This window comes from Nothobranchius furzeri, chromosome 10 (genome assembly GCF_043380555.1).
Source record: "Nothobranchius furzeri strain GRZ-AD chromosome 10, NfurGRZ-RIMD1, whole genome shotgun sequence".
NCBI lineage: Eukaryota > Metazoa > Chordata > Actinopteri > Cyprinodontiformes > Nothobranchiidae > Nothobranchius > Nothobranchius furzeri.
The window spans coordinates 41,270,768-41,296,701 of record NC_091750.1 but is presented as its reverse complement, the minus strand read 5'-3'; the positions used below and the strand labels follow the sequence as shown (position 1 = coordinate 41,296,701).

At 42.8% G+C, this 25,934-nt stretch overlaps 1 protein-coding gene across 2 annotated transcripts; it reads left to right on the top strand.

Annotated features, from left to right (window-relative positions):
- The first annotated feature begins 98 nt into the window (after positions 1–98).
- On the top strand, positions 99–24,220 carry igsf5a (immunoglobulin superfamily, member 5a). 2 transcript variants are annotated; one of them, XM_015960181.3, is made up of 9 exons: positions 99–204; positions 416–495; positions 7,135–7,449; positions 9,172–9,462; positions 13,550–13,669; positions 13,812–13,836; positions 13,924–14,015; positions 20,181–20,224; positions 20,591–24,220. In XM_015960181.3, the coding sequence occupies exons 2-9, from the start codon at positions 435–437 to the stop codon at positions 20,696–20,698; spliced, it is 1,056 nt and encodes a 351-aa protein (XP_015815667.1). In that variant the 5' UTR covers positions 99–204; positions 416–434; the 3' UTR covers positions 20,699–24,220. The 2 variants fall into 2 exon arrangements, with proteins under 2 accessions (XP_015815667.1, XP_054586405.1); XM_054730430.2 differs by lacking the exons at positions 20,181–20,224; positions 20,591–24,220 and adding an exon at positions 16,072–19,260.
- The last annotated feature ends 1,714 nt before the right edge of the window (positions 24,221–25,934 follow it).

Genomic DNA, 25,934 nt, shown 5'->3' with positions numbered 1-25,934 from the left:
TTCATTAATAAAATCCGACCAAATCTCGCTGCCCCACCTTTGTGTCCTGTCTGCAGCTGGAGGTGTTGTTGCTAGGTGACAGGGAGATAAGGCTGAATAGGTTGAACTTTGCTCTCTGTGTCAGTTTCCCTCTCACAGGTTGAGTCTCACCTGCTGATCCAGGAAGTGAAGCCGTGGTCCACCACCGAGTCATCAGCTGCCCCAGTAAGTCCTTCCAGCTGTGGATGGATCAGAAAACAAGTTTCATTTAGATTCAGAGAGAATAAATAATCAGTGGTTTTTGTGTCTGAGATCTTAGACCTGTGATGTAACTTCCTTCTTCACGAGCATTTTTTAAAAATATGAACAAATGATGTTTTATTTGAACATATTTACAGGAGTATTAATTTATTGTTGTATAAATGTCTTGTATCAGTCAGGTTAGCGACACTAACATGGATGTTTGCTGGAATTTCCTGCTCAGCCTTTTCATCATCTGGACCCGCCCATACGGAGGTCAGTATTTATTTATGCGTGTGTGTTCTGTGCTTAATTCGGTAAACGTTACGTTTAACAAACATATAAAGATGACATGAGTAACATCAGTTTATGTTTGTCTGATTTGGGTTGATAGCTGGTGCAAAACCAGGTAAAAGGGTGGAAATATGGAAGTTTTGTTTTTGATTCCCACTACAACATGAATATATGCTGATTTTATGACAGAATGTACTTTTTAGTTTCACTGATTCTCTCAGTTAAATTCCTGAATTTTCCTTCAGCCAGATCGAATCTGATCAGTTGACTGATTCACTATTTATTTATTTATTTATTTAGTCTTTATTTAGCCAGGAAGGTCCCACTGAGATTAAACACCTCATTTCCAAGGGAGTCCTGGCCAAGAGGCAGAAAAAGTTACAGTTACAAAGTTACAGTTACACAGACATTTTATATACTGTTACAGAAGGCAGTTACAACACAGGGAATCCGTCTCAAGGGTTAGGGTTAGGGTTAGTAGGTCTGGTTTTAAATGTATTCAAGGAGATAAACTGGGTTAATTTCCAGTTTTCCTGCAGCCTGGTCCATGCAGAAGGAGCAGAGAGAACGAAAGCCCTTTAGCCCAGATGAGTGCGAGCAAACAGAACACAAAGTATCAGCTGATCGTTTGTACGCAGACTGTGAGAAGTTACACTTCTCTGTGAGATTAAGGCCCTGTCCACACGTAGCCGGGGATCTGCCAAAAAGTAGATATTTTTCTACGTTTTGGCCTGTCATCCACACGAAAACGGAGTTTTTTCACACGAAAACGGATCTTTTTAAAAACTCCGGCCAAAGTGAAGATCCGCGTTTTCTCCGTTTTGGGTGTCTGCGTGTGGACAGACAAAACCGGAGTTTTAAGGTCCGCAACGTCACTTTCCGCGACAAAAAATGCTGACATCACGTGTGTGACCTGTGTTTACACTAGCCGACAGCATGGATGCCCTCAGAGCTGCGCTCGCTTTATCAATTGTCCAAGCGCTTTTTGCTTGTTTGTTTTTGCAAGCGGAATTACTGCTCCTTGCGGAAGACCACAGACGAAGGACGAGGTTAAGAATGGGGGAAGTACTGCCGCCTACAGGTCTGGCATGTCCTTAACAACGTATTTATCCGGGTACGTGTGGACAGAGTTTCTTTATAAAACGAGGTGGTGTGGATGCAAGTTTTTGGAGGGGCGGATATTCGTTTAACAAAAAACCCGGCTACGTGTGGACTAGGCTTAAGTTACAGATGTAGGTGGGTAGTAATCCAAGCATGGCCTTATAAATGAAGGTGTACCAATGTTCCAACCTCCTGGTGGACAAAGAAGGCCATCCCACTGGAGAACACAACTCACCATGATGGGTCAGTGGTCTACAGTTAGTGATAAACCTCAGCGAGGCATGATGCACCACATCAGTCTTACCAAGACACTGTGCTGAGGCATTCATGTACAAAAGGTCTCCATAATCCAGATTAGACTAGTCGTTTTTTGGTCTCCAGTGGAGCAATCACAGCAAACCTTCGGTCTTTATTCAGGCCTCTGAGTGCTGGGATCTTTATACTTCCTGTTTGATATTTTCTGTCAAAACAAATCTTCAATTAGTTATGACTATGACTTTATCCAGCAGCAAAATTATTTCATTCTATAGTTCTTTATCAAACAGTGTATGCTGAGACAAAAATGCAAATCATGAGTCAAACACATAAGATATAAATATTTATTAGACATGATAAAACAATTTACGGCCCATTTTACTTTAAAAGGAAAAGTTAGTTATTTTACATACATATACATATATATATTAAAGCAGGAAATGCAGCCAGATTTGGACTAATTTTTCTGATATTGCAATTCAAAGGAAGAGTGTGGAATATAGAAAGCATTAAGTCTATTTTCAAGCAGGCTCTACAAATTTAATTGTATGATTATCATAGCTTTTCTGTTCCCGTAAATAATTGTGTCTAAAAATATTTGACTCAGAGTAAATTTTTGTGATTTAAATTTAGTTTTGTTTCTCTGTTTTATGTTGGATAGTTAGAAGTTATTTAAAGAGATACTTTTTCATATTTTTAAATCCTTTTCTTGTGCCATTTTGTGATAAAATGACCCTTTAGGGTTAATGAAAAGTCACTCAGACCCCGCCCCCTCTGTAGCCAGAATGTCACACTTGCAACTTCAGAGTTGTGGGCCGCTGTTTAGCTAACATACTTGGTGCTGCAGTCTGCTTCTAGCAGGTTTCCTGCATGTTTTAGGTCATGAACACATCTGATGTTTGATTTAGTGACGAATCCCTTCTAAAGACGGCTGGAGAGATGTTTCACACAGAGTGTAAAAGGTTGGACTTGGAGTTGGCTTTTCTAACTCAGCTTTATTTTCCGGTATCTGCAGGTGCACACTTTTTACAAAAGTCCCCCCCCCACCTCCATACGGCTAACGTACAAAGCTTCTGTTGTAAAATATAACAGGACGCGATTAACCTAACGTCCAAACTGTGTTGCATTTATTTAATGTAAGTTAAATAAATTGCAATGTACACTACAGTGTATCACTCACCCCTTCACACACACATTCACTACACTGTAGCCACAGCTGCCCTGGGGCGCACGGACAGAGACGAGGCTGCCGAGCACAGGTGCCACTGGTCCCTCTGACCATTACCAGCAGGCAAGGTGGGTTAAGTGTCTTGCTCAAGGACACAACAGCAGTATTCTCTGTCCAGAGTTGGGATCAAACCTGCAACCTTCCGATTATCGGACAACCCGCTCAACCTCTTGAGCTACTGCTGCCCAAGTGTACCATACAATCAAAAGACTGCCATGAAAGATACCGTCTTGCAATGGGCATGTTAGAGTCTTTCATTTGGTGCAACCATTTCAGTGCCCAATGATCCATTTTCAGGGTGAAATATCACCCCAGGAGATATCACAGTGTAGCATACCAAAGGTCAACAATTTGGTTTCCTTTTGCCACTGTAAGGTTCAGAGGTCATCACACGGAAGTGTCCAGGTTGTTTCATCTTCCTGGAATATTGTGTGACACATCTTAACTGTCTGGTCACCAAACCAGAAAACACACTGCTCTATGACCTTGTTACCAAGAAGGCAAGCCATAATAAAGTCCTTTTCCTGACCCTTATCTGAGCTGCACAACCAAGGTCCCATGTAGAAGACGAGACTTTTACTCTCTGAATACAATTACTTTTAGTTGGTCTCATAAAATGATTCCTTTTAACCTACAAGTTTACAATCATAAAATGAATTTAATTGTTTTTCCTAAACTAATGATACATGACAAGATATGAATAATGAGATATGGTGTGGTGGATGTGAGGTGTTGTGATGGAAGCTAGATGTTGTAGCAACCTTTCTTTGTATCTGAGAGAAATTGTGAAGTCTGGGTTGCAACAGAATTTGTGGTTTATAACTAGAGTTGTTTATTTATAAACCTCATCAGACACTGAACCAATCCACGTGTTGATCTCCCGATCCCTCCTACCCTCACTCGTGAACAAGACCCCGAGATACTTAAACTCCTCCACTTGAGGTAGGACCTTTCTCCCGACCCGGAGTTTGCAAGCTACCCTTTTCAGGTCGAGAACCATGGTCTCAGATTTGGAGGTGCTGATCCTCATCCCAGCCGCTTCACACTCGGCCACGAACCTACCCAGCAAGAGCTGAAGGTCAGAGCTGGATGAAGCTAGGAGGACCACATCATCCGCAAAAAGCAGAGATGAGATTCTCCTGCCACCGAACTCGACACACTCCACACCACGGCTACACCTAGAAATTCTGTTCATAAAGGTAATGAACAGAACCGGTGACAAAGGGCAGCCCTGGTGGAGTCCAACCCTCACCGGGAACAGGTTTGACTTACTACCGGCTATGCGGACCAAACTCACGCTCCTCTGTCAAAGGGACTGGATGGCCCTTAACAGAACGCCACCCACCCCATACTCCTGGAGCGTCCCCCACAGGGTGCCTCTGGGGACACGGTCATAAGCCTTCTCCATATCCACAAAACACATGTGGATTGGTTGGGCAAACTCCCATGCCCCCTCCATCACCCTTGCAAGGGTATAGAGCTGGTCCACAGTTCAAGGGTCAGGACAAAAACCACATTGCTTCTCCTCAATCTGAGATTCAACTATCGATCGGACCCTCCTCTCCAGTATCTAGGAGTAGACCTTTCCAGGGAGGCTGAGGAGTGTGATCCCCCTATAGTTGGAACACACCCTCAGGTCACCCTTCTTAAAGATGGGGACCACCACCACCCCAGTCTGCCACTCCACAGGAACTGCCCCCGATGACCACGCAATGTTGCAGAGACGTGTCAACCATGACAGCCCTACAACATCCATAGCCTTGAGATACCCAGGAAGAATCTCATCCGCCCCCGGGGCTCCGCCACTGTGTAGTTGTTTGACTACCTCAGCAACTTCTACCCCCGAGGTTGGACAGTCCATCCCCAGGTCTCCCGGCTCTGATTCCTCCTCGAAATGCGCGTAGGTGGGATTGAGGAGCTCCTCAAAGTATTCCTTCCACCGCCCGACAATAGTCCCAGGTGACGTCAGCAGCTCCCCATCCCCACTGTAAACAGTGTGAGTGAGTTGCCTTCTTCCTTTCCAGAAACGCCGGACAGTTTGCCAGAACCTCTTCGGCGCTGATCGATAGTCTTTCTCCATGGCCTCACCAAACTCCTCCCATGCCCAAGATTTTGCCTCGGCAACTGCCACTGCTGCACCCCGCTTGGCTATCCGGTACCTGTCTGCTGCCTCCGGAGACCCATAGACCAGCCATGCCCTGTAGGCCTCCTTCTTCAGCCTGACGGCTCCTCGAACCCCTGGTGTCCACCAGCAGGTACGGGGGTTGTCACTATGACTGGCACCGGCCACCTTGCAACCACAGCTAGCAACAGCCGCCTCAACAATCGCAGAGTGGAACAAGGCCCACTCGGAGTCAATGTCCCCCACTGCTCTCGGGACGCAGTCAAAGCTCTGCCAGAGGTAGGAGTTGAAGACCGTCTTGACAGGTTCTTCTGCCAGGCGTTCCCAGCAGACCCTACTATGCGTTTGGGTCTGCCAGGTCTACGCGGCATCTTACCCTGCAATCTGATCCAACTCACCACCAGGTGGTGATCAGTTGACAGTTCCGCTCCTCTTTTCACTCGTGTCCAAAACAGACGGCCGCAGGTCAGATGATACGACTACAAAGTCTATCATCGACCTGTGACCTAGGCTGCCCTGGTACCAAGTGTACCGATGGGCATCCTTATGTTCGAACATGGTGTTCGTTATGGCCAAACTGCGGCTTGCACAGAAGTCCAATAACGAAGCACCACTCAAGTTCAGATCAGGCGGGCCTTTCCTCCCAGTCACACCCCTCCAGGTCAAGCTGTCATTGCCCACGTGAGCATTGAATTCCCCCAGCAGGACAATGGAGTCCCCTGATGGAGCACTATCTAGCACTCGTCCCAGGGACTCCAAAAAGGGTGGGTACTCTGAACTGATATTTGGCCCATAAGCACAAACAACAGTCAGGACCTGTTCCCCAACCCAAAGGTGCAGGGAAGCTACCCTCTCGTCCCCCGGGTTAAACCCCAACACACAGGCAGAGAGTCTTGGGGCTAACAAAAAGCCAACCCCAGCCCTCCGTCTCTCACCCGGAGCAACTCCAGCAAAGGAGAGTGTCCAACCCCTCTCAAGGACTTGGGTTCCAGAGCCAATGCTATGTGTCTAGGTGAGTCCAACTATATCTAGCCGGTACCTCTCAACCTCTGTCACAAGCTCCTGCTCCTTCCCCGCCAGAGAGGTGATGTTCCAAAACAGGAAATTGATGTTAACTTTTGACCTCATTTTCCACCTGCGAACGAGTGAAAGGTAGAGCTAGTGGTAAAATTGATCGGTTTTTGTTGCCCAAATTTCCACAGGTTCAGTCAGAAATGAATGAATCTTTGGAAGTGATCTCAGACCCACAAAAACCTATGGATCTGGATGAAGGGAGTCAACCCTCAACTGCTGCAGCAGTCGAGGGTTTTGCCGCTGGAAATGCTAACACTAACATTAGCTAAACTTGCAACACTATAGATGGTTTTCTGTGTGGCTGTATGTGTTTATGATTTCATGGAAAAGTCAGTGATTGTTCATATGTTTATGATGTATATTAATGATTGTTTCAGGTGTTGTTGAGGTTGTGTGCATGCATGTGTATCTGCTAGTGTTGAAGGTGTTTTAGAGAACAATAGGTAAGCATGACCACTTCCTTCATTGCACCCTCAACAAAAAGGCTAGCTCCTTCATAGCACCTGCAGAAAAAAATTTCTGGAGCCGCCACTGCTCCGTTTGTTCTTTTTCAACACCTAAATAATAAAATACAGATTATAGTGTTATTTTATTCAAAGTAGTAAACTTTATTGTCCACATGGGGAAGCAGGATTTGCAGCACAGTAGCAGTCAGGCTCTCATTAAAGGAAAAACACATAAAATAGACAGCAACAGAGGAGAACACTGGCACATTACCCACTGGGCTTGACCCAGCCAGCTGGATGACCAGCATCCACAGTTGGGGTTGAATACCAGTTAATAAAGAAAAGATGCCTGATCATATTCTTCTGCCTGTAGAGATGGTTTCTGTTCTGTCCAGCTGTCACACAGGAGCTTAAGCTGGAACCGATGAACTCATATGTGCTTCGAGACTCAGATGTTGGATTCAGAGCCATGGTTCAGGGGTCTTGGGTGATCATGACATGGTTCGTCAAGGAGACTCAGGTCCTTACAGTCCGTGCTCCCGCTGAAGTCATCCCATCATCGGACCTGTATTCTGCCAGGATCTGCTCTACTGAGGGCCCGAACTGTGTTGACTTCACCATGCATAACGTCACACGTGACCAGGCTGGTCCAGTCACCTGCAACGTACAGGGACCCTACAAGCCTCAGACAGCACAGCTGCATGTACAAGGTGAGCTCAACACCACCTGTCCCTGTTCAGGGACGTTTCGCATGTGTGTTCATTCCTACTCCCATTTTTACTTGGATTTGTTCTTAGGTTTCTTTCTGATCTGAGTCACATACTCACTAACTAATAGGCACAATTAGTCCTTTGTTAGTACCTACTCAGTGTAGCACAGTTTGGTCCGGTTCCAAGGCATTTCCACCAGGGGTGATTCTAGCATCAGAGGTTTAGGGGTGCTGAGTGCCCAGAGAGTTCTGCCAGGCAAAATAAAATGGAGCAGTTCTTCAGCAGTTTCTGATATCAACAAGCAGGTAAACTGGTAACACACACACACACACACACACACACACACACACACACACACACACACACACACACACACACACACACACACACATGCGCGCACAGCAAGGGCACGGGGTGAGGTGGGGGATTGGAAAACAGTAGGTGTGAGCAGAAGCGCTCTCGGAAATTCTTGCCTGATGTGAACAGAGGAGGAGTGGGCAAAGCGCAAATTTTGTGAGTGATTCACTTCACTGCGCTTCGCAGCTGGTGTGTTCAGGGCGTAACGCAGGAGATTGGTGTAGGACAGTGATCCCCAACCAGGGGTCCGCCGACCCCTAGTGGTCCATGAAAGCATTACAGGGGTTATGCGGAAAAATGAGCTGGGTCCAGCTATCCGAGGGGCATTTTCGTAGCCCAAGCAGAACCCCCCCCCTAATGGGGGTTACTGTAGCTTTTCTCTAACCAATCAGAATGGGCATCAAAATACCTTATTTTCCCTTACAAGTTCGTCAAAATAAAAGTCTACACTAATTGAACATATTGCACTGCCACAGCAAAATAAAAGTTGCCACACCTATACAATACATTTTTGTTGGACAGATAGATGAGCAGAGAAAATATCTTATTTTGAAATATCGGCGGTGAAGTAACATTTCAGGAGTGAGTAAAAAGAAGGGAGCGTTCCCGTTTACAAACCAAAACGCCCCCGCGTCTGGCCGGATGATGTTGGGAAGAATAAATATTGAATTACCCAGATGATGACAGCGATCGCTGTGCCCTGGTAGAGAAAAAACATTGGGCTGGGGTGTGTAACGCTTGATGAATACACAAATAAAGTTGTTACCAGAGCAACTTGATGCACGTCTTTGTTTGGCAGTAGGAAAAGTTAATGAGTCGACATAAACTCAGATTCTGAATTGTTTGATAGCCCCACCCACTCTTAGTCGTCACCATCGACATAAATATACTGGACATCTCCTTTCCATAGGCTCCAATATCACGTTTTTGAGGCCAAATGGGAGGTGGCCACCACCGCCATTTTGACCGTGTCACAGGTTCCGTCAAGCCCAGACAATTCCACAAAAGGGAAGAGAGGAGGAGCTGAGGGTGGGGCTGTAAGGCTGGTATCAACTGACGACACCTTGTCGAACTAGATACAAGCTAACCTGAAGCTAACCCTGGCTAACCCAAAGCTAACGCGGAGGTGGGAGCTAAGCTAACGGAGGTAGCAACCTAGCTAATCAGGGCAGGAGAGAGACACAATCAGGGAGGCAGGGGCAGACCGTGACAGAAATTTGAAATAAGTACTCAAAGTCATTTTAGGAGTCACCTAACAGAAGCACCCCCTTGATTTTAAAAATGATATACAGACAATGTTATTGTCGGTTATAGAAACTATACTAATGTCTCTGAGTTTAACCCTATTTGTGTTGAACTTGTCAGAGAGCGGAACAGTCAGCATTCCAGGTGGGAATGTGACAGCGATCCAGGACCAGCTGGTGGAGTTCCAGTGTGTAACAACCTCCTGGTTCCCGGTACCTTCTGTCAGCTGGAGCCAAAACGATCATGCTGTGAACAGCAGCCTCTACAACACCAGCAGCACAGCTGAGGGAGAGGTCTTTACCTCCACCAGTACGCTCAAAATCCAGGCAGTCAGCAACACTCAAGTTGAATGCATCGCCACCCTTCCAGCTCTAAAAACCCCCAAATCCAGCTTTGTCTTCATGCAGATTGGTGAGAAAGTGTTCAACAACATGTGTTTGGCTATTTTTACCACCCAAAAGTATGCATATTTGTGTTAGTTTCTGGATAATAGTCTATTTATTCATTATAGTATTCAACACTAATTTCTAATCCTAATGAACTGGTGCTAATGGTTGTCTGTCTGTATGCTGCCCAGTGTGTACTCCACCACCACTCATCTAGTTCAATTTATATTAACAACAATCTAACTCATCTGGGGTGTGGGCGGCCAACTCAGAAGACTGAGTTTCAATGGAAATCACGAGCCACCTGCAGTCTGAGAGCCTGTTCATCATCTGGGTCATGACGATCTCCAACAGAAGAATGAGCTTAGTTGAGATGTTGAGGATGTGCTCCCATCATGGTGTTGAGTCTGATATTCAGTACCAGCAGCAGTAGGGAGGACTGGAATCTGGTATTTACCTAAACTGTCTACCTGGTCCTGTTCTTATCGGGGACCACCTTCTGTGCTGCCATGTGGGTCTCTACTGTCTATAAACACTCCAAATGTTAAAAAACTTGTTCTTCTGTATTCTGCCAGTGTTTTGTTTAAGAATTATTTGCTTAAAACAAGCTATATCAAAAATTCCCTATTTGTGATGTTACAAATGGGGACCACTACCACCATCTGTTCAGGCTGGAGGAGCAGCAACTCTACTCCCAGCTCCTCTCAGATATCTGAGCTCCTCACCCCACAGCAGCCAATCAGGGAATAGGTGGGCATGGCCAGCAACAGCTTGTTTCCTTAAAGTGACAGAGCCCTGAAATGGCTCATTCTGGACTTTGTTAGTTAATGACTTGATCTGTGATAATCAGATCTCTTTGCTCTCTCTCACAGAATCCTGGTTGCAGCAAGAAGACTATGTTAGTTTAAATGAGTCCACTCCTTCTAATTATTTAAATCATCATATTGCTCGAAGTACAGGGCTAGGAGGAGGAGTAGCAACAATTTTTCATTCAGACCTAATAATCAATCCCTTACCAATTAATAGTTACAGTTCTTTTGAACATCTTATTCTTACGCCTGATTCATGCTTCTCCGTCTGCGTCAGTGCGGAGACACGCAACGTCCATGCGGGCCTACTGGAGGGCTCTGCAAGGACGGACGGAGTCGGGCTCTTTTCTAAACATCCGTCAGTCGAGACGGACAACGCAAGCTTGTGATTGGTCAGGACACTGCTGTTGTCTACACCGCCTCCATTGCGCCCTCAAAAACATAAAGAGAGCCGAGGATAACTAGCGGCAGACATGGAGAAGCTTGAAGAATACCTCGCGAAAAAACTCTAAAAATATGAACGTTTAATTCCACTGTGACTGGAGGAGTGAAAAGATGCGCAGCAAGCGTTTTATTTGTGGACGGAAATGACAGGAAATGTGGATTTAGAGGTGGCGAGCACATGACAAGGTGGAAAAGAATGAGAGACAAAATTGTCTGTGTTAAAAAGTCTCTTATATACAAAAAACACAATATAAACACATTATCTTGGACCGATACATGACAGGATACCACAGAAAAGCGCTCTGCCCTCTGTTGTCCTGCCGGGGAATTGCTTTGCAACACTCTCTAGGAGACGGAGAAGTATGAGAGCAAAATGATTCTGTCAATCCATGCGTGTCTGTCCCTTGTGGAGCTGACGGAGAAGCATGAATCAGGCTTAAATTTTCCTAATCCAGATTGCAAAACTGTAAAAGCACTCTTGTTTGTAGTTTTATATCGTCCACCAGGCCCTTATTCTGAGTTTTTGGATCAGATCTCTGATTTCTTTTCTGATTTGGTGCTAAATACTGATAAGGTGATTGTAGTGGGGGTTTTAACATTCATGTGGACATTGAAAGTGATAACCTCAAAGTAGCTTTAAGTAATATCTTAGACTCAATTGGTTTTACCCAAAGAATACATAGATCCACCCACTCCTGCCATCCTACATTGGACCTTGTGCTGACTTATGGCATAGAGTGTGAGGAAAAAACAATATTTCCACATAATCCAGTCCTCTCGGAGCACTTTCTGATAACCTTTGAGTTTTTTATAACTGAGTTCTCGAGACATGAAAGTAAATTTCACTATAGTCTGTTTCTATCTGACAACGTTGTTGCATCTTTTAAATCAACTGTTCCATCTTCACGGTCTTCAGCATCTCAGAGGAACATATCAGAGGGCAATATTTTCATTTCTAGCCCTTCACAAATTGATGCCTTAGTTCATAATGTTACTTCTTCTTTACGTGTGGCATTAGATAATGTTGCCCCTTTAAAAAAGAAGGTAATTAGGGACAGGAAGTTGGTTCCCTGGTTTAATTCTCATTTACGAGCTTTAAAACAAAACTGTAGAAAATTGGAGAGAACATGGCGCTCTACGAGCTTCATTTCCCACCTCCGACCCGTCCACGTCCCTAGGGAACTTTGAGTTGGACTGGGTGAGGTGGTGGTGAAGTCACTGAGGTGGTCAAACAACTTCTCGGTGGCAAGGAGATCCACCCAAAGTTCCTTAAGGCTCTGGATGTTGTGGTGCTGTGTTGGTTGGTGCGACTCCAACCAGCACAGCACCACAATATGTGGACATCGGGGGCAGTTCCACTGGATTGGCAGACTCTGCTGGTGGTGAAAACCTACGACTCCTGTCTGCAATCGATCAATGAAAATACACCTTTGGGACGCAGCAGCAGCAAAACTCCGCCTCTCTGAGTTTTGGTTCCAACTAATGTTTAAAATGCAGATTATAAACTACACATCATTTTTTTGTTAATAGCCTAATTTAAACAGGAGCTATACTAAAATAATTAAACTACCTTTTATAGACCGTCGACTGAAATGTGAAAACCATGATTCTGTGATGTGTGAGAGGAGATGAGAAACAAACACTTCGCTGTTGGTGGAAATCTCACATTTTCAACTGATAAGAATGGATTCAGTAGCATTTTGTTGCAGAGCGATCTGTGACAGATTGCTACCTCTCTTTACTTTAGCAGGTTTTTATGTATAAAGGAGGAGGAGAAGAATGTCCATCAGACGGATTGGCTGTTTAGCTGGAAGATGGGAAAAGGAGAGTCGCAGTCGGAGTCTGAGGCCAAAGCGAGGGTTTTGAAAATGATCCTTCCTCTTTGAGGAAGATTAGCTGGGTCAAGAGCTGACTTTAAAAATAAGTGCTGACTGTGCTTTATAAAACGTTTTCAGCTTTGTTTTGGTTAGCCATCTGTTTAGTGATGTATGCTTCGGGAGGAGCACTCCTGCCATTGTGTGTCCAGCTGGAGCGACATGTCGTGCAGTCTGGCTCAGTGAAACCTTGGCGGTAGAGAAAAGAGTAGAATGCCTTCCCCGGGTCAGGGACGAGGTCCTGCCCCAAGTGGAAAAGTTTAAGTATATCAGGGTCTTGTTCACGAGTCAGGGAAAGCTGGAGCAGGAGATCAATAAGCGGATTGGTGCTGCATCTGCAGTGATGCGGGCGTTGTCATGGTGAAGAGAGAGCTGAGCCGGAAGGCAACGCTCTCGATTTACCAGTCGATCTACGTTCCTACCCTCACCTATGGTCATGAGCTTAGGGTAGTGACTGAAAGAATGAGATCGCAAATATAAAATTAGTTTTAAAATCTAAGATACTGAGACATAAAGTTGGTATGTGGAGTTCTCCAGTAAAGATGGGACTCTGTAAAGCTTATTGCACTCTAAGTTGCACTGGCCATTTCTAGAGGATGCTCAGAGAAAGCATCAGAAACTCTTGAGTAACAATGGAATGAGGCTGCTGCTCAACATGCAGAGATGGAGCAGTGCCAGCCAGATGTTTGCTAGTGTTGGTGTACCCACGTCAGGCCAACTTTGGGCAATCTCATGTGCAGCTCTTTGTGAAGGGTAAAGGACTCTACAAATGATATAATGGATCTCTGACTGACCCTAGCTGTGGAATCATTGGCTTTTAAATGTAAAGTTGTTACTCGGGATATCTTTATTGTTATTATTTCCATTTGTTTTCCTCTTTTGCCATGGATCCACGCGTCTTTAATGAAGTCAAAAACCAAAGCACAAACAGGACAGCTCCTTATGAGTGTTTAATGTAATAATCAGAACTTTCTTCCTGTAACAGCTCCCAAGCCCACTGATTGGACGGTGCTGATAGCTGTGGTCGTGTCATTTGGAGGTTGTGCTCTGCTGGTTTTGTTTGTCGTTGGAATCATCTTCTGTTACAGACGCAGAAAAGAAAAAAGTAAGGCCCTCATATTGGTAATCCTAGATGACACTTGACTGTATAATGTCACAGCAATATTTAGATTAAAGGTCCTTTTATAGAGGTTCATTGCTTCTTGACATGATATTCTAAACTAATTTGTATTTTTATTCATCCTTAGTGCCAATTTACCAAAATGAAATGAAGTAAGAAGCCACTCAGCTTGCTTTCACATTAAAAGACAAAAGTTTCTCCATGCTGTAACATTTTGTTTTCTTATATTTCTTCAACAGGAGAGTCACGACCGAGAGCCAGTCTAGTCCCAGAGCAGATGAACAGAGAAACGGCCATGTCAACCCGTCGTATGTGCCAGAAGATCACACCAGTATGTTACACCAGTTTTAGTTCCATCTGTACTGTAGTCATCCATCCATCTGTTCACACATCTATTCATGATAATAATCTTAATACATTTGATTGGAAGTGTCTTTCTAAAAACTAAAGGTCACTGTACAGCAGGGTCCTCATTTATAACGGCCCCAGCGGGAAAGGGGTGCTTTTGGATGAATGTCGGACCGGGGGGTTGTGCTGCTGCTGTTTGGATCGCTGGCTGTGGTGCACATAACACACAAGCTTACAATATAAAGAAGGACAGCACCTGTCCCTTCCCCTCCAGCTCGGCTGTGCGACGGGGGAGGGTGGGGGTGGGGTGTGTGTGTGTGTGTGTGTGTGTGTGTGTGTGTGGGGGGGGGGTCTTTAATGCCCTCACGTTGCTGCTGGCTGTTCATTACACCAGCTCTCTATGTGACAGCACACCTCTCTTGCCCATCGTCCCGGGAGGGGGGGACATATTGAACTTGTTGAGGACCACTGCTGTACAGTAAAAGGAAATGAAACATTCAAGCAAGCACAATACCAGTAGGATATACCATCCATCCATTTTTTCTGCTTATCCGGAGTCTGGTCACGGGGGCAGCAGCCTAAGTTGAGAGGCCCAGACTTCCCTCCCCCCAGCCACTTGGGCCAGTTCTTCCAGGGGAATCCCAAGGTGTTCCCTGGCCAGCCGAGAGACATAGTCCCTCCACCGTGTCCTGGGTCTGCCTTTATGCCTCTTCCCGGTTGGAAAATTTCACCAGGTAGGCGTCCAGGAGGCATCCTAAGCGGATGCTCTAGCTGCCTCTACTGGGTGACGGAGACCGCAAGCTTGTGATTGGTTAGGGTGCAGCTTCATGTAAATTTGTCACCAGCACCGCCAGTGGCCCGTTAAAAAGTAAAAAAATATTTAAGGAAGGACCCAGAACAGATTGAATGGAAAAAGTTCGAAGATATGAACATTTGTTCACCGTGACTGAAAGAGTACAAAAAATGGAGCAAACATGGACGGAAATGACAGGAAACGCGGGTTTAGAGGTGGCGACCGCATGAAGAGGTGGTGGAGAATGAATGAAATATATAAAGACATTAGTAAATACATTATCGTGGATCGGATGCATGAGGGTTAGGATCAGACTTTATATGTGAGGACAAAGATTTTGTTCTCAACCCAGAATTTAACTGGTAGCCGATGAAGCTACTGGATAACGGGGATGATGTGACCAGTAGAGGGTGTTTTAGTGATGATACGAGCAGCGGAGTTTTGGACGAGTTGGGAGTTTAAGCAGAGACTTCTGTGGAAGACCAAACAGGAGTGAGTTACAATAATTCCAAGAAGTGACCAAGCTGTTGACTAAAATGGTGGTGGTGTGATTAGAAAGAGATGGATGTAGGTGGTTAATATTTGGCAAATGGTAGTAAGTTGAGTGAGTGACAGAAGTGAGAATGGTAGGACAGGGTGCTGTCCAGAATAACTGCAACGTGGACAAGGCCTGCTTAATTAGTGTGTAACCCATGACACCATGACCAGGAGAAAGCATTTATCTTCTGACTTACCGGGGCTGTAACTCCCAAGGTCTTCCCGCAGGAGACGAGACTTTACTCTTGTAACAAAATAACTCTTATTTTGTTTTATAAAAGGACTTTCTAACTTTACAAGTTATTTACAATCATACTCTGTTTGTCTAAAGTTTTCTAATAATGCCTGACCGCTTCACAGTAATGAATGAATCAACATAATTGTTTATTCTGGAAATAATGCTTTCTTTCAGATCTTAAATACACCAAACGAGTCTACTTGTTGAATTTGATAATGATTTGTTATTAGGATAGTCACATATTGTATTGTATATTGTTACTGTATTGAGAAAGACTGTTTAACAGATTGACTTCACATTAAGTGGAATGGGCCTCTTCTTAGTGGGAAGGAAGGGGAAGGAGTGGTGTCTGAGATTCTTGGTAAACACCCATATTTAACTTGTTAAATTTGATTTGCCAAAATTAGTTAACAACCAGTTTTATAAAAGAGATATCACTTCCTCAATTCATTAGTTCTGCTATCTGCTCAGCCCGCTCAAGGTGGAACTAGGAGCTTTGAATACCACAGAAGTCAATTCCATCAGTAGTCTGTCCGTACCGACTTCTCCGACCCCTGGATCACTGGGAGCCGTCACCACAAGGGTTCGTAGCTCCTGCACACTGGCGTGGGATGGTTTTATTAATGACTGGTAGTTTGTTAAACCAAACAGACATCACAAGTTTCTAAGACACTTAATCAGGGTATGTTAACCTAACATCTAAGCTCACATTCCATCATTTCATTTATTGTCTCATTTATCTTGTTTCAATCATCATTCATCATCATTATTATTCTGTCATTATTGATTATAGAAATATAGTATTACATTGAGTCTATAAACTACATTTTTGTCTCTGTGTCAAATAATTATGAAGTGTTTGTTGTTTCCCTGGCGTACCCAAATTACCTAGTTTCATCATCAATGGAATAATAAAGGGTCAATAATATTGATAATCCATATTTTAATGGGATATTAAATTTTATTGAATACCTTTACATTCTATCAACAATTTATTAAAAGTAACCACGCACAAAACGTTACAACACCGAGGCTCTTCATCAGATCTAGGCCTGTGAAAGTATTTTCCTATTGGCCTTTATCTGTGGCCTTCCCTAGTGCTGATGTTGTGCCCATGAGAAGCACTTTAGTTTTTCATTCATTATAAAACCATCCATCCATTCCCTCATCCCTCCATCCAACCATCAATCCATCCATCTGTTCATTCACCCATCATGCATTATTCAACTATCTGTTCTAGAGCCCTGCATGGGCCTAGAATCTGAGCCCGTGTCCGGCCCGGCCCGAGGGGGTGGAGCCCCAGCCCAACCCGGTCCGAAAAGGTTTTCAGGATTCTCTGGCCCGACCCGAGCCTGAGCCCGACTTTTTTTTAACCAACTAAATGAAAACAAAGTGCGTCAATCCTGACCAATGTGTTAAAAGACGTGCAGGATCCGATCAATTTATTTTTCCCTCGTTTACCGTCACAGAGATAACGGCGCACTGGCTCTGGTGTTAATCAAGTTAAATTATATCTCTTTCCAACAATTTTCACAAGAAAACAAAACAGTCAAAAGCAGGGCTTGTGTTGTGTTGACCGGATAGTTCCCGTATTTGACGGTTTGTTTTGACAGCGAAAGAATAGAAAGAATTACCCCGACGCATGCAGACGAACTGACATTTTATTCGTTACACACATCGCAGATGTAGCTAAATCACCCAAGAAAAGATTCCCATCTGAACATCTGAGCTGCTCAGCGCAGCTCGCTGTCAGCGCATATGTGCAAAGCGAGCTGAAGTTGTGGAGATTGGCTTGGAGCGCATCGCAGAACCAGAGCGCATGCGGGAAGATTCCTCCCACTGAAGCGAGTGTTTTCCAAACCCTGTCTCTCAGAGAGACTTGTCACTTAGAAAATGTTCCCTGAGCATGAAACTTTGGCTGAATAGTGCTTGTTCCTGTCTCCAATATGGCGACACATCCAGGAGCCGTCTGAGGAGAAGCCCAGAATCTCTTCAGCTCAGAAAGCGCCTATGATTACGCACAAGCGTGACCCGTCAACCCGGTCTCACAGTAAGACCGGGTTGGACCTGTTTAGGTTTACGCAGACAATCCCCTAGTGTTATTATTGGTGTTTATATAAATAATATGAGGGAAACATCCATATATATACTGGCCTGAGTGTGTCTGTCCAGTGAAAGTATATATATATATATAGAGTAAATCCTCTAATATTGGCCTGTATTTAATTAACTGCCGGGTATCATATTTTGGCCGATGTCGGAGTCGGCGGAGGTGAATAGTGGCCGGTATTTTATTGTGGCCAGGTGGAATGTGGTAACAAGCAAGTACGGGGGGCGGTTGTGTCATCCATCTCACTTTTGATTTGCCAGTGATGGACCGCGAAGGTAACTTTAACCGTGCGGAGATGAAGAGGAGGTGAAAATTTGATATCAAGTTCAAAGAGAACGTGCTGATTATGCTGCAGAACACTGGGGAGCAGTAGCAGGGGTTGTATGAACTAGTCGACTTCACTATAGTGACTTTGCATGCCTGTCATCGACTAGTTGCTGTCACGTGATAATGACCGGCAAGATGCAGCCCTCGGAAAAGACAGCAGCCTGCTGTCAGCAGGTGACAAGCTCCTGCGCATCGTTCATGTCGGCTCATTTCCTTTAATGTTTTCTGTCTTTTATTTGCGCCTGAAGCTTTTCGCTGCTGTGGAGTGGGGCGCATCACCTTGTCCTCCGGTGACGCACCGATCACTGATGCGGCCGCCAAGCAGCGAGCACTCTGCTGTTTTTGCGGTCGGTAGATCTGCGCCCTGAGCTCGGCCACAGTAACATTATCAAATCAGGTGTCGCCACCTCAAAAACTAATTTAACATGCAATCGTTCATGTCAGCTAATTTCCTTTAATGTTTTCTGTCTTTTATTTGCGCCTGATGCGTTTCACTGCTGTGGAGCGGGGCATATCACCTTGTCCTCCGGTGACTCACCGATCACTGATGCAGCCGGCAAGCAGCGAGCACTCCGCTGTTTTTGCGGTCGGTAGATCTTTTAGAACTGCAGTACAACGGTAACTCATAAGGTGAATATATATGAACCCAGGTAGCAGTTTTTCTTTAGGATTGAGAGGAGATGCAGGAAGATTATAAACAGACAGGACAGAAAAATAGTCAAATAAAAACAAGTTAGTTTTTGTACCTGGTGGTAGCAACAAACAGACACCACTGAAGGTAATCAGAAGTGAGGAACAGATAATGAAATAATTATTTAAATGTTTAGAGCAGTAGGAACTCCGAGTGGCTGCAGTGAGTTTGCGGCCACTGCGCAGGGGGAGAGGGCAGAAACTACCGTTGTTAAAAGAAATTTATTTAACTTCGAAAATGTGGATGCAATTTTAATTGTCAAAAACTCCAGCGAACCATTTTGCTCAAATAGAAATTGAGGCCTGCCTCTAATTCTGGTCCTCCTTCCAATAAAAGCCTGGAGCTTGATGAGCTTCAGTCAAATACAGGCCCGGGCCTGTATTAGAGGATTTACTGTATATAAAGTCATGTTAGTCAGAGATGTGTGCATCTGCAAAAGGCTTCTGCTGTTGTTGAGGCTGTTCATTTAATTTGTGTCTACTAAGTTGTAAACCTAAATGACACTAATGATGCAGTCATTCAGCAAAAGGGAGAGACCCCCCCCCCCCCCCCCCACACACACACACACACACTTTTGTACAGTATGCTCTGCTTGTGGTGTGATTCTGCTGACCCAGACAGTCTGGTACCAGGTTCAGGTGATGATGGTGTCTGGTCAATCTCATCTAATGTGCAGGAGGCTGGTTTAACAGAATTCAATATAATTTCAGTTTATGCAACATAAGTACAGATTATAGCAGCTGAACACAGATATTTGTGTTTTAGAGGAAAGAATCAGGACACATGTGGAGCTTTAACATAGTTGTTTCACACGTTTACATCAGGAGACGCCCAGTCTGACTCACTTTTAGTGTTTAGTGTAAATCGGTGATGGCCTGGGATGGTTTCAAAATTCCCGGCCTGAGTTATTGTCCCAGTCCGCCCCTGTATCCATCTATCATCCATCCGTCATCCATCCATCTGTTCATGCATCCATCAATGCAATATTCAGCACGTGTTCAATAATTGTGCATTACCGGATGGACATTAGTATGTCTGTGTCCCTTGTTCTGCATAGTTCTGGAAACACGAGTTTCCTTTTTGTTGATTTTAGATTGGTTACAATAATAGCTTACTGCCTTTGTGTGTGGCATGTTTAGACAACATAATGAGAAATGTTTACCTGTAATCTTGTTATTTTTCTTCTTCCTTCTCCTTAAATGTTTGTGCTGCTATAGGGAATTTCCCCACTGTGGGATTAAAAAACTCAATTCTATTCTGTCCGCCCTGACTGCAGCAGACACTTTCGTCTATTATGTCTCATTATGTTTACTAAACATGCTACACTATTAACACATGAATATGAATTACATGAGCCCCCCCCCCCCCCCCCCCCCCACACACACACACACACACAAACACACCACATAACTAATGCAGTCTTGGTTTTGTGTCTTTGTCCTTTGTCCACAGGAGTAACTCCAAATCTTTTCCTAAGTGTCCAAAACAACTTGACGGTATGTCTGAGACGCTGGATTGCACCACACCATCAGCTTACATCCAAATGCATGAAGTGGGATTAAGACAGATATGCTGCAAAAAATGTGCACAAGTTTAAAGAAAACCTAACATTTTAAATAAAGTACAAGTAGACAGTAATGTAAAAAAAATCTTATTAAAATGGAAATTGGAAATATTTCCATAACCTGGTTTGGGATTGTGCTTCTTCTCTTTAGAGGTTTGGGTTTTCATTCTTCTAACATGCCCCTGGTTATGTTCCAATCTGACTAAAGTGTTAATCCACCTGTCTCAGATTAGGGAGTTAGGAACTCTACTCCGCATGTGGAACACGTGGCCAAGAATGTTTTACCTTTGATTTTCAGAAGATCGGACGTGTTATGAAGATCCAGACAGAAAACATGGACAGTAACACCATCAGCACTGCCTCTGACTCCAGCACTGTGAAGCACAGACATGCCACCATCGTATAAGCTCCATGTGAAGGTCTTCAAACCTGCAAACCGGGTCAGGGTCATCAAGTCCAGAGACGACTGAACTACAGCGGAGCTGAAGTTTAAAGACACCACGGAACATTCCACATGTTGTGCTTTCCTGTGAATATCTACAAAAGAAAAATGGTAAACTTGTACGGTTCTACAACCCCCAAGGCGCTTCACAACACAGTCATTCACACATGTAGCTACAGCTGCCCTGAGGCGCTCTGACAGAGGCGTGGCTGCTGATTACAGACTCCCTCTGACCACCACCAGCAGGCAAGTGCCTTGCTCAAGGACACAACAACAGCATCCTCTGTCTGGAGTCGGGATGGAACCTGTCTGGATTTCAAAGTTATTGATACCATAACAACTGTGATTGATAATAATTTTGAATGTTTAATGTTTAACAATTGAAATTATTAAGGAAAAAAAGAAAAATATACTAATTAGTTGTGTTTATAGATCCCCAGGCTCTAATATAGTCATTTTTAAGGATTGGTTGGAAGAGGCTTTTTCAAAAATTAATCAAAAAGTTGTTTATATTTGTGGGGATTTCAATATCAACCTGCTCAACCCAAAGAAACATAACATGACAGAAGAATTTATTAGCACAATGTACAGCATGAGCTTATATCCTAAAATTACATAACATGCCAGAATTGAGACACACTGTGCTACTTTAATTGATAATACATTTACCAATGATATTGAAAACAATGCAAGAAGTGGATTTTTAATTAGTGATATCATTGACCACCTGCCAATCTTTGTAGTTTCTGAGGATAACTATCAGAGATATCAGCAAAAGAAAATTTTAATTCATAAAAGGATAAAGTCACAGGAAGCGATTAGAGCTCTGAGGGAGGATTTGGGGGCACAAAACTGGAACAGCGTGTAGAGAAACTGAAGTTGACAAGGCATATGATACATTTTTAACAATATTTAATACAATTTATAATCAGAACTGTCCAGTTATTCTGATGAATGTAAAGCAAAAACAAATAGATCAACCATGGATGAGTAAAGGACTAAAGAACGCTTGTAAAAAGAAAAATAAATTGTATAAAGATTTCTTAAAGCAAAGAACAGAAGAGGCAGAATCTAAATATAAAAAATAAAAAAATAAGTTAAGAAATATTATTAGAAAAAGTAGGAAGGAATACTATAGTAAAAGGATAGTTATATATAAAAACAATATAAAAAGAATATGGGACACACTAAACAATATTATTTAAAAAAATCAGTCAAGACAGCCTAATCACCCAGAGTATTATTTGATAATAATAGTAAGATAGAAAATATGGGGATTTAATAACTTTTTTGTTAATATTGGGTCGAACGTGGCAAAACAAATACCGGATACTTTGTCAATGGACAACAGTACTAATAATTTGATCGAGCAAAATCCCTGTTCTATGTTCCTCACAGCAGTGGAAGAAATGGAGATCATAAATTTAGTAAATAAATGCGAAAGTAAAATATCAACTGATTATAATGATATCGATAGCGAAACAATGAAAAATGTTATTGGGGGTATTGTAAAACCACTTACTTATATTTGTAATTTATCATTTCTTACTGGAACATTTCCAAACCAGATGAAAATAGCTAAAGTGGTGCCACTGTTCAAGACTGGAGATAAACATAGCTTCACTAATTACAGGCCTGTTTCATTACTATCACAATTCTCAAAAATACTAGAAAAATTGTTTGGTAAAAGATTGGATTTATTTTTGGATAAATGTATGATATTATCAGATAGTCAGTATGGCTTTAGATCTAATAGATCAACTTCATTAGCATTAATGGACACAGTTGAGGAAATCACAAATGCAATAGATCGTAAACATTTTGCTGTGGGAATTTTTTTGGATCTTCAGAAGACCTTTGACACAATTGATCATAACATTTTAATTAACAAATTAGAACGGTACGGGATTAGATACGAAAAAAGTAACTTTAAATATTCAACCAAAAAAGAGGCGAGCTGAAGAAAACCTAGGGAAAACTGAAGAAACGTGAGCAACGTGAAGAAATCACAGCGAGATCCGTTACTGTCTGTGTGTGTGCGTGGATGAACCGAACGGACTGAGCTCCCGGCCGGCTGCAGCTTTGTGTGTAGGGTGTTGGTCCTGAAAGACCAAGACAGGTTCGGAGCGATTGGAGAAAAACATGTCTGCTTCTGAGTTGATGTTGGAATCAAAAAACCAGTCAAAATAAGTTTCACCGCTGCAGAGGGAGAACACACAACTCTCATGCAAGGACCCCGACTTGCTCCAGCAGCTGCTAGAAGTGTTCTGATTTCTCAGTTTGAGACGGCTAGATTTATTCACTCAAGCAGGGAGGGGTCACATGTGTGTACGAGGTTAAGTTTGAACAATTCTCTAAACAGCAGACTTGCAGCCTTGAGATATGGTTAAACAGGATGGCTACTATCTCAACAGAGAACAGGAACCTATTCACGCTGTGTGCAGAAAAACACCCAAGAGGAGGGGTGAGCAGCAGATAACAGGAACATCTGGAGTGTCTAATGAACTGCAGAGTCAGATTCTCATCACACACATTACCAATGATTATATGTTCTCTTGTGTTCATTTAGCAGTAAGTATTATTAACAAGGGAGGGGCGGGCGCTCTATGTTACTGGCCAATCACAGAGCGTGAAGACAGTCAGTTACCCAATGAGGATTTTCCTTCAGCACGATCACAGATATTTACGAGTTTTACTCGTTTCATGCTCGTATTCGACAAAAATGCTTTATCCGTACCGGATACTCGTCTGAAACGAGTATCCAGCTACTGACGTTGTTCAATTCTTGACATTACAAATAATATATAAAGCTAATGACAAACTACTCCCTGGTAATACACAAAAGTATTTCTTATATAGAGATAAACAATATAATTTGAGAGAGGAATGGAATTTAAAATGCCCGTCTGTGCGAACAACAGTAAAAAGTCAGTGCATCTCTATATGTGGGGTAAAATTATGGAATGGATTAAATAGTGATTTAAAGCAATGTCCAAGTATGACCCAATTTAGAAAGTGGTACAAAAATATGGTCTTCATGAGGTACAGGGAGGAAGAGGGATTTTGACTCAAAAAGATCCAATGAGTGGTGTGAGGGTGTAAGTGTACAAAAGAAAATGGGGTGTGTTGTAAGTATGTGTAGTAGTATGGAGCTAGGATTGGGACAATATTCAGCGTAACTTGTACCAAGTTTTGTAACTTCGAACATGTGTCATCACATGTAACTTTGGATTCATAACTTGTAACTTTGGATTCGTAACTTGTAACTTTAGTTTTCTAACTTGTACTTCTCAATTCGTACTTGTATTTCTTGTTTTGTAACAGGAACGTTGTATTTTGTACATGTATTTTTTATTTTGTAAAATCAAACTTTTATTTTGTACATTTACTACTCATTTTGTAACATCAAACATTCATTCAGAAACGTGAAACTTTCGTTTTGTAACTAGCAGACTTCCAAAATAATAAAAAATCTTTGTACAAGTTTGAAATCAAAACTCTCAAAACACACATTTCATTCTACAGGTACAAACCTCAAATCTACAGTGTTACAAATCTTTTTGTCTCGATTCTAGCGTCAGTGGGAGGAACTTGGGTGGAACTAATGAGAGCACGAGTCTTAGCTACCAATCACGTTTCTCGAATTCCTGTCCAATCATTGGGAGAGGAGGGCAGGGTTCTGTCAGAACAGTAGAGAGTTACGACACTCCTTGAACTCGCCGACTCGCGGCCACGTGGTTCACGGAGCTCCCAAACATCACAGCGCCGTAAGTCAGTTTGAACGGCGTATGGTGGTACTAATCCCAAAAATTTATTATAATCAAATTTCCCTTGGCGATTCGTGGTAATTATTGAATAATATTATATATTATATTATGTATTATGTCCTAACTCCTTCACAAAGTAGCCTGTTTATATTTTTCCGAGCACTTGTAGGAAGACAAACACCCGTGACTGTTCTACATTACAGGGACACGACAGTCCTAACACACTGTAGAACACATTTAGACCACATACATTACTATAATACATTATAGCAATAAATTTGATGTAATAATGCAACACACTGCTCTAATATAAGCATATTTAATAACTTAAAGTCCTACAAGAAGCCCTAAACTCGAGTTGTAACATTCATTTTAAAGTGTTATTGAAAGCTAGAATTCTGCTCCAGCTTACCTTGAAGAAAATATGTAGCTGTTTATGCTTTGAATGATGACCTATTATGTTGAGTAGAATACATCATTACAATCATTACTTTATATTTTTATGTGAAGACAGTACATGCATTTATAACCCAGTTTATCTGGCTTCTATAGCAACTAATTTAAAAGAAAATTTCAATAAAACTGTATGGTTCATCACAGTAGATAAAAAGTGTTATTTGAGAAAAAATGAACACCAACCTTGTACAAAATGTATAATAGCATTTTTAATAAAGCATTTTACCAACATTATGTTTAGTCATTACATGTGCACAAATAAGCTGAATCAATAAATCTGAGCAATGTACTCAAGACCTAATGAAACTCTTTTGAATAACTTTTTGATTATCTAAATAAAATGTGTCCGTGGGTTAAAATTTGAAATGACTAATTTTAGGGTTGGATAAAGTTTTGAAATGTAATTTTACATCTCTATATTTTTGGTTTAGTTTAGTATTTCTATATGTACAAAAATAGTATTTTAATAATCCCTTTATAGGTTGATTATCTTACCATGGTTGGCTGCGCTGCATATAGCAATCGGTCTGAGGGAGGAATCGGAATTATGGCTTCCCCAAAGATGCAGAGAGAAGAAGAAAATGGTTGGCTCAAGTCAGCAGGAGCAACCTCACCATGACCAGAGATCACAATAACAAAAAGCTGTGTGCAGTGAGTTTAACATGCACTCTCAAATGTTTTCTATCAAGGCTCTACATGTTCTGCTCTCAACTGCACAAGGCTGCAATTAAACTGTTAAATGTGGCAGGAAATAAACTAATACACCACTCTACATGCACATTTTGAGGAGGGACAGTTTACTAAGACTAGGCAAGGCAAGGTGAGACTCAGGGCTGATGTTGTGTTTGTTCATCGCCCTGAACCAAGGAGGAGGAAGCATCCCGCAGTGAATTACAGCAGAACCACTGCATGTTGATCCACTGACCAGTAACCACACATATTGTACTCAAGTAAACTGTGGTACAAATCTTTTGAAA

Bases quoted from the DNA above. Each gene is read 5' to 3' on its own strand.
- igsf5a (XM_015960181.3), top strand. From the start codon at position 435: ATGGATGTTTGCTGGAATTTCCTGCTCAGCCTTTTCATCATCTGGACC. The intron at 496-7,134 runs GTCAGTATTTAT...TGTTCTGTCCAG, and splicing joins CTGGACCCGCCCATACGGAG to CTGTCACACAGGAGCTTAAG. The intron at 14,016-20,180 runs GTATGTTACACC...CTTTGTCCACAG, and splicing joins TGTGCCAGAAGATCACACCA to GAGTAACTCCAAATCTTTTC.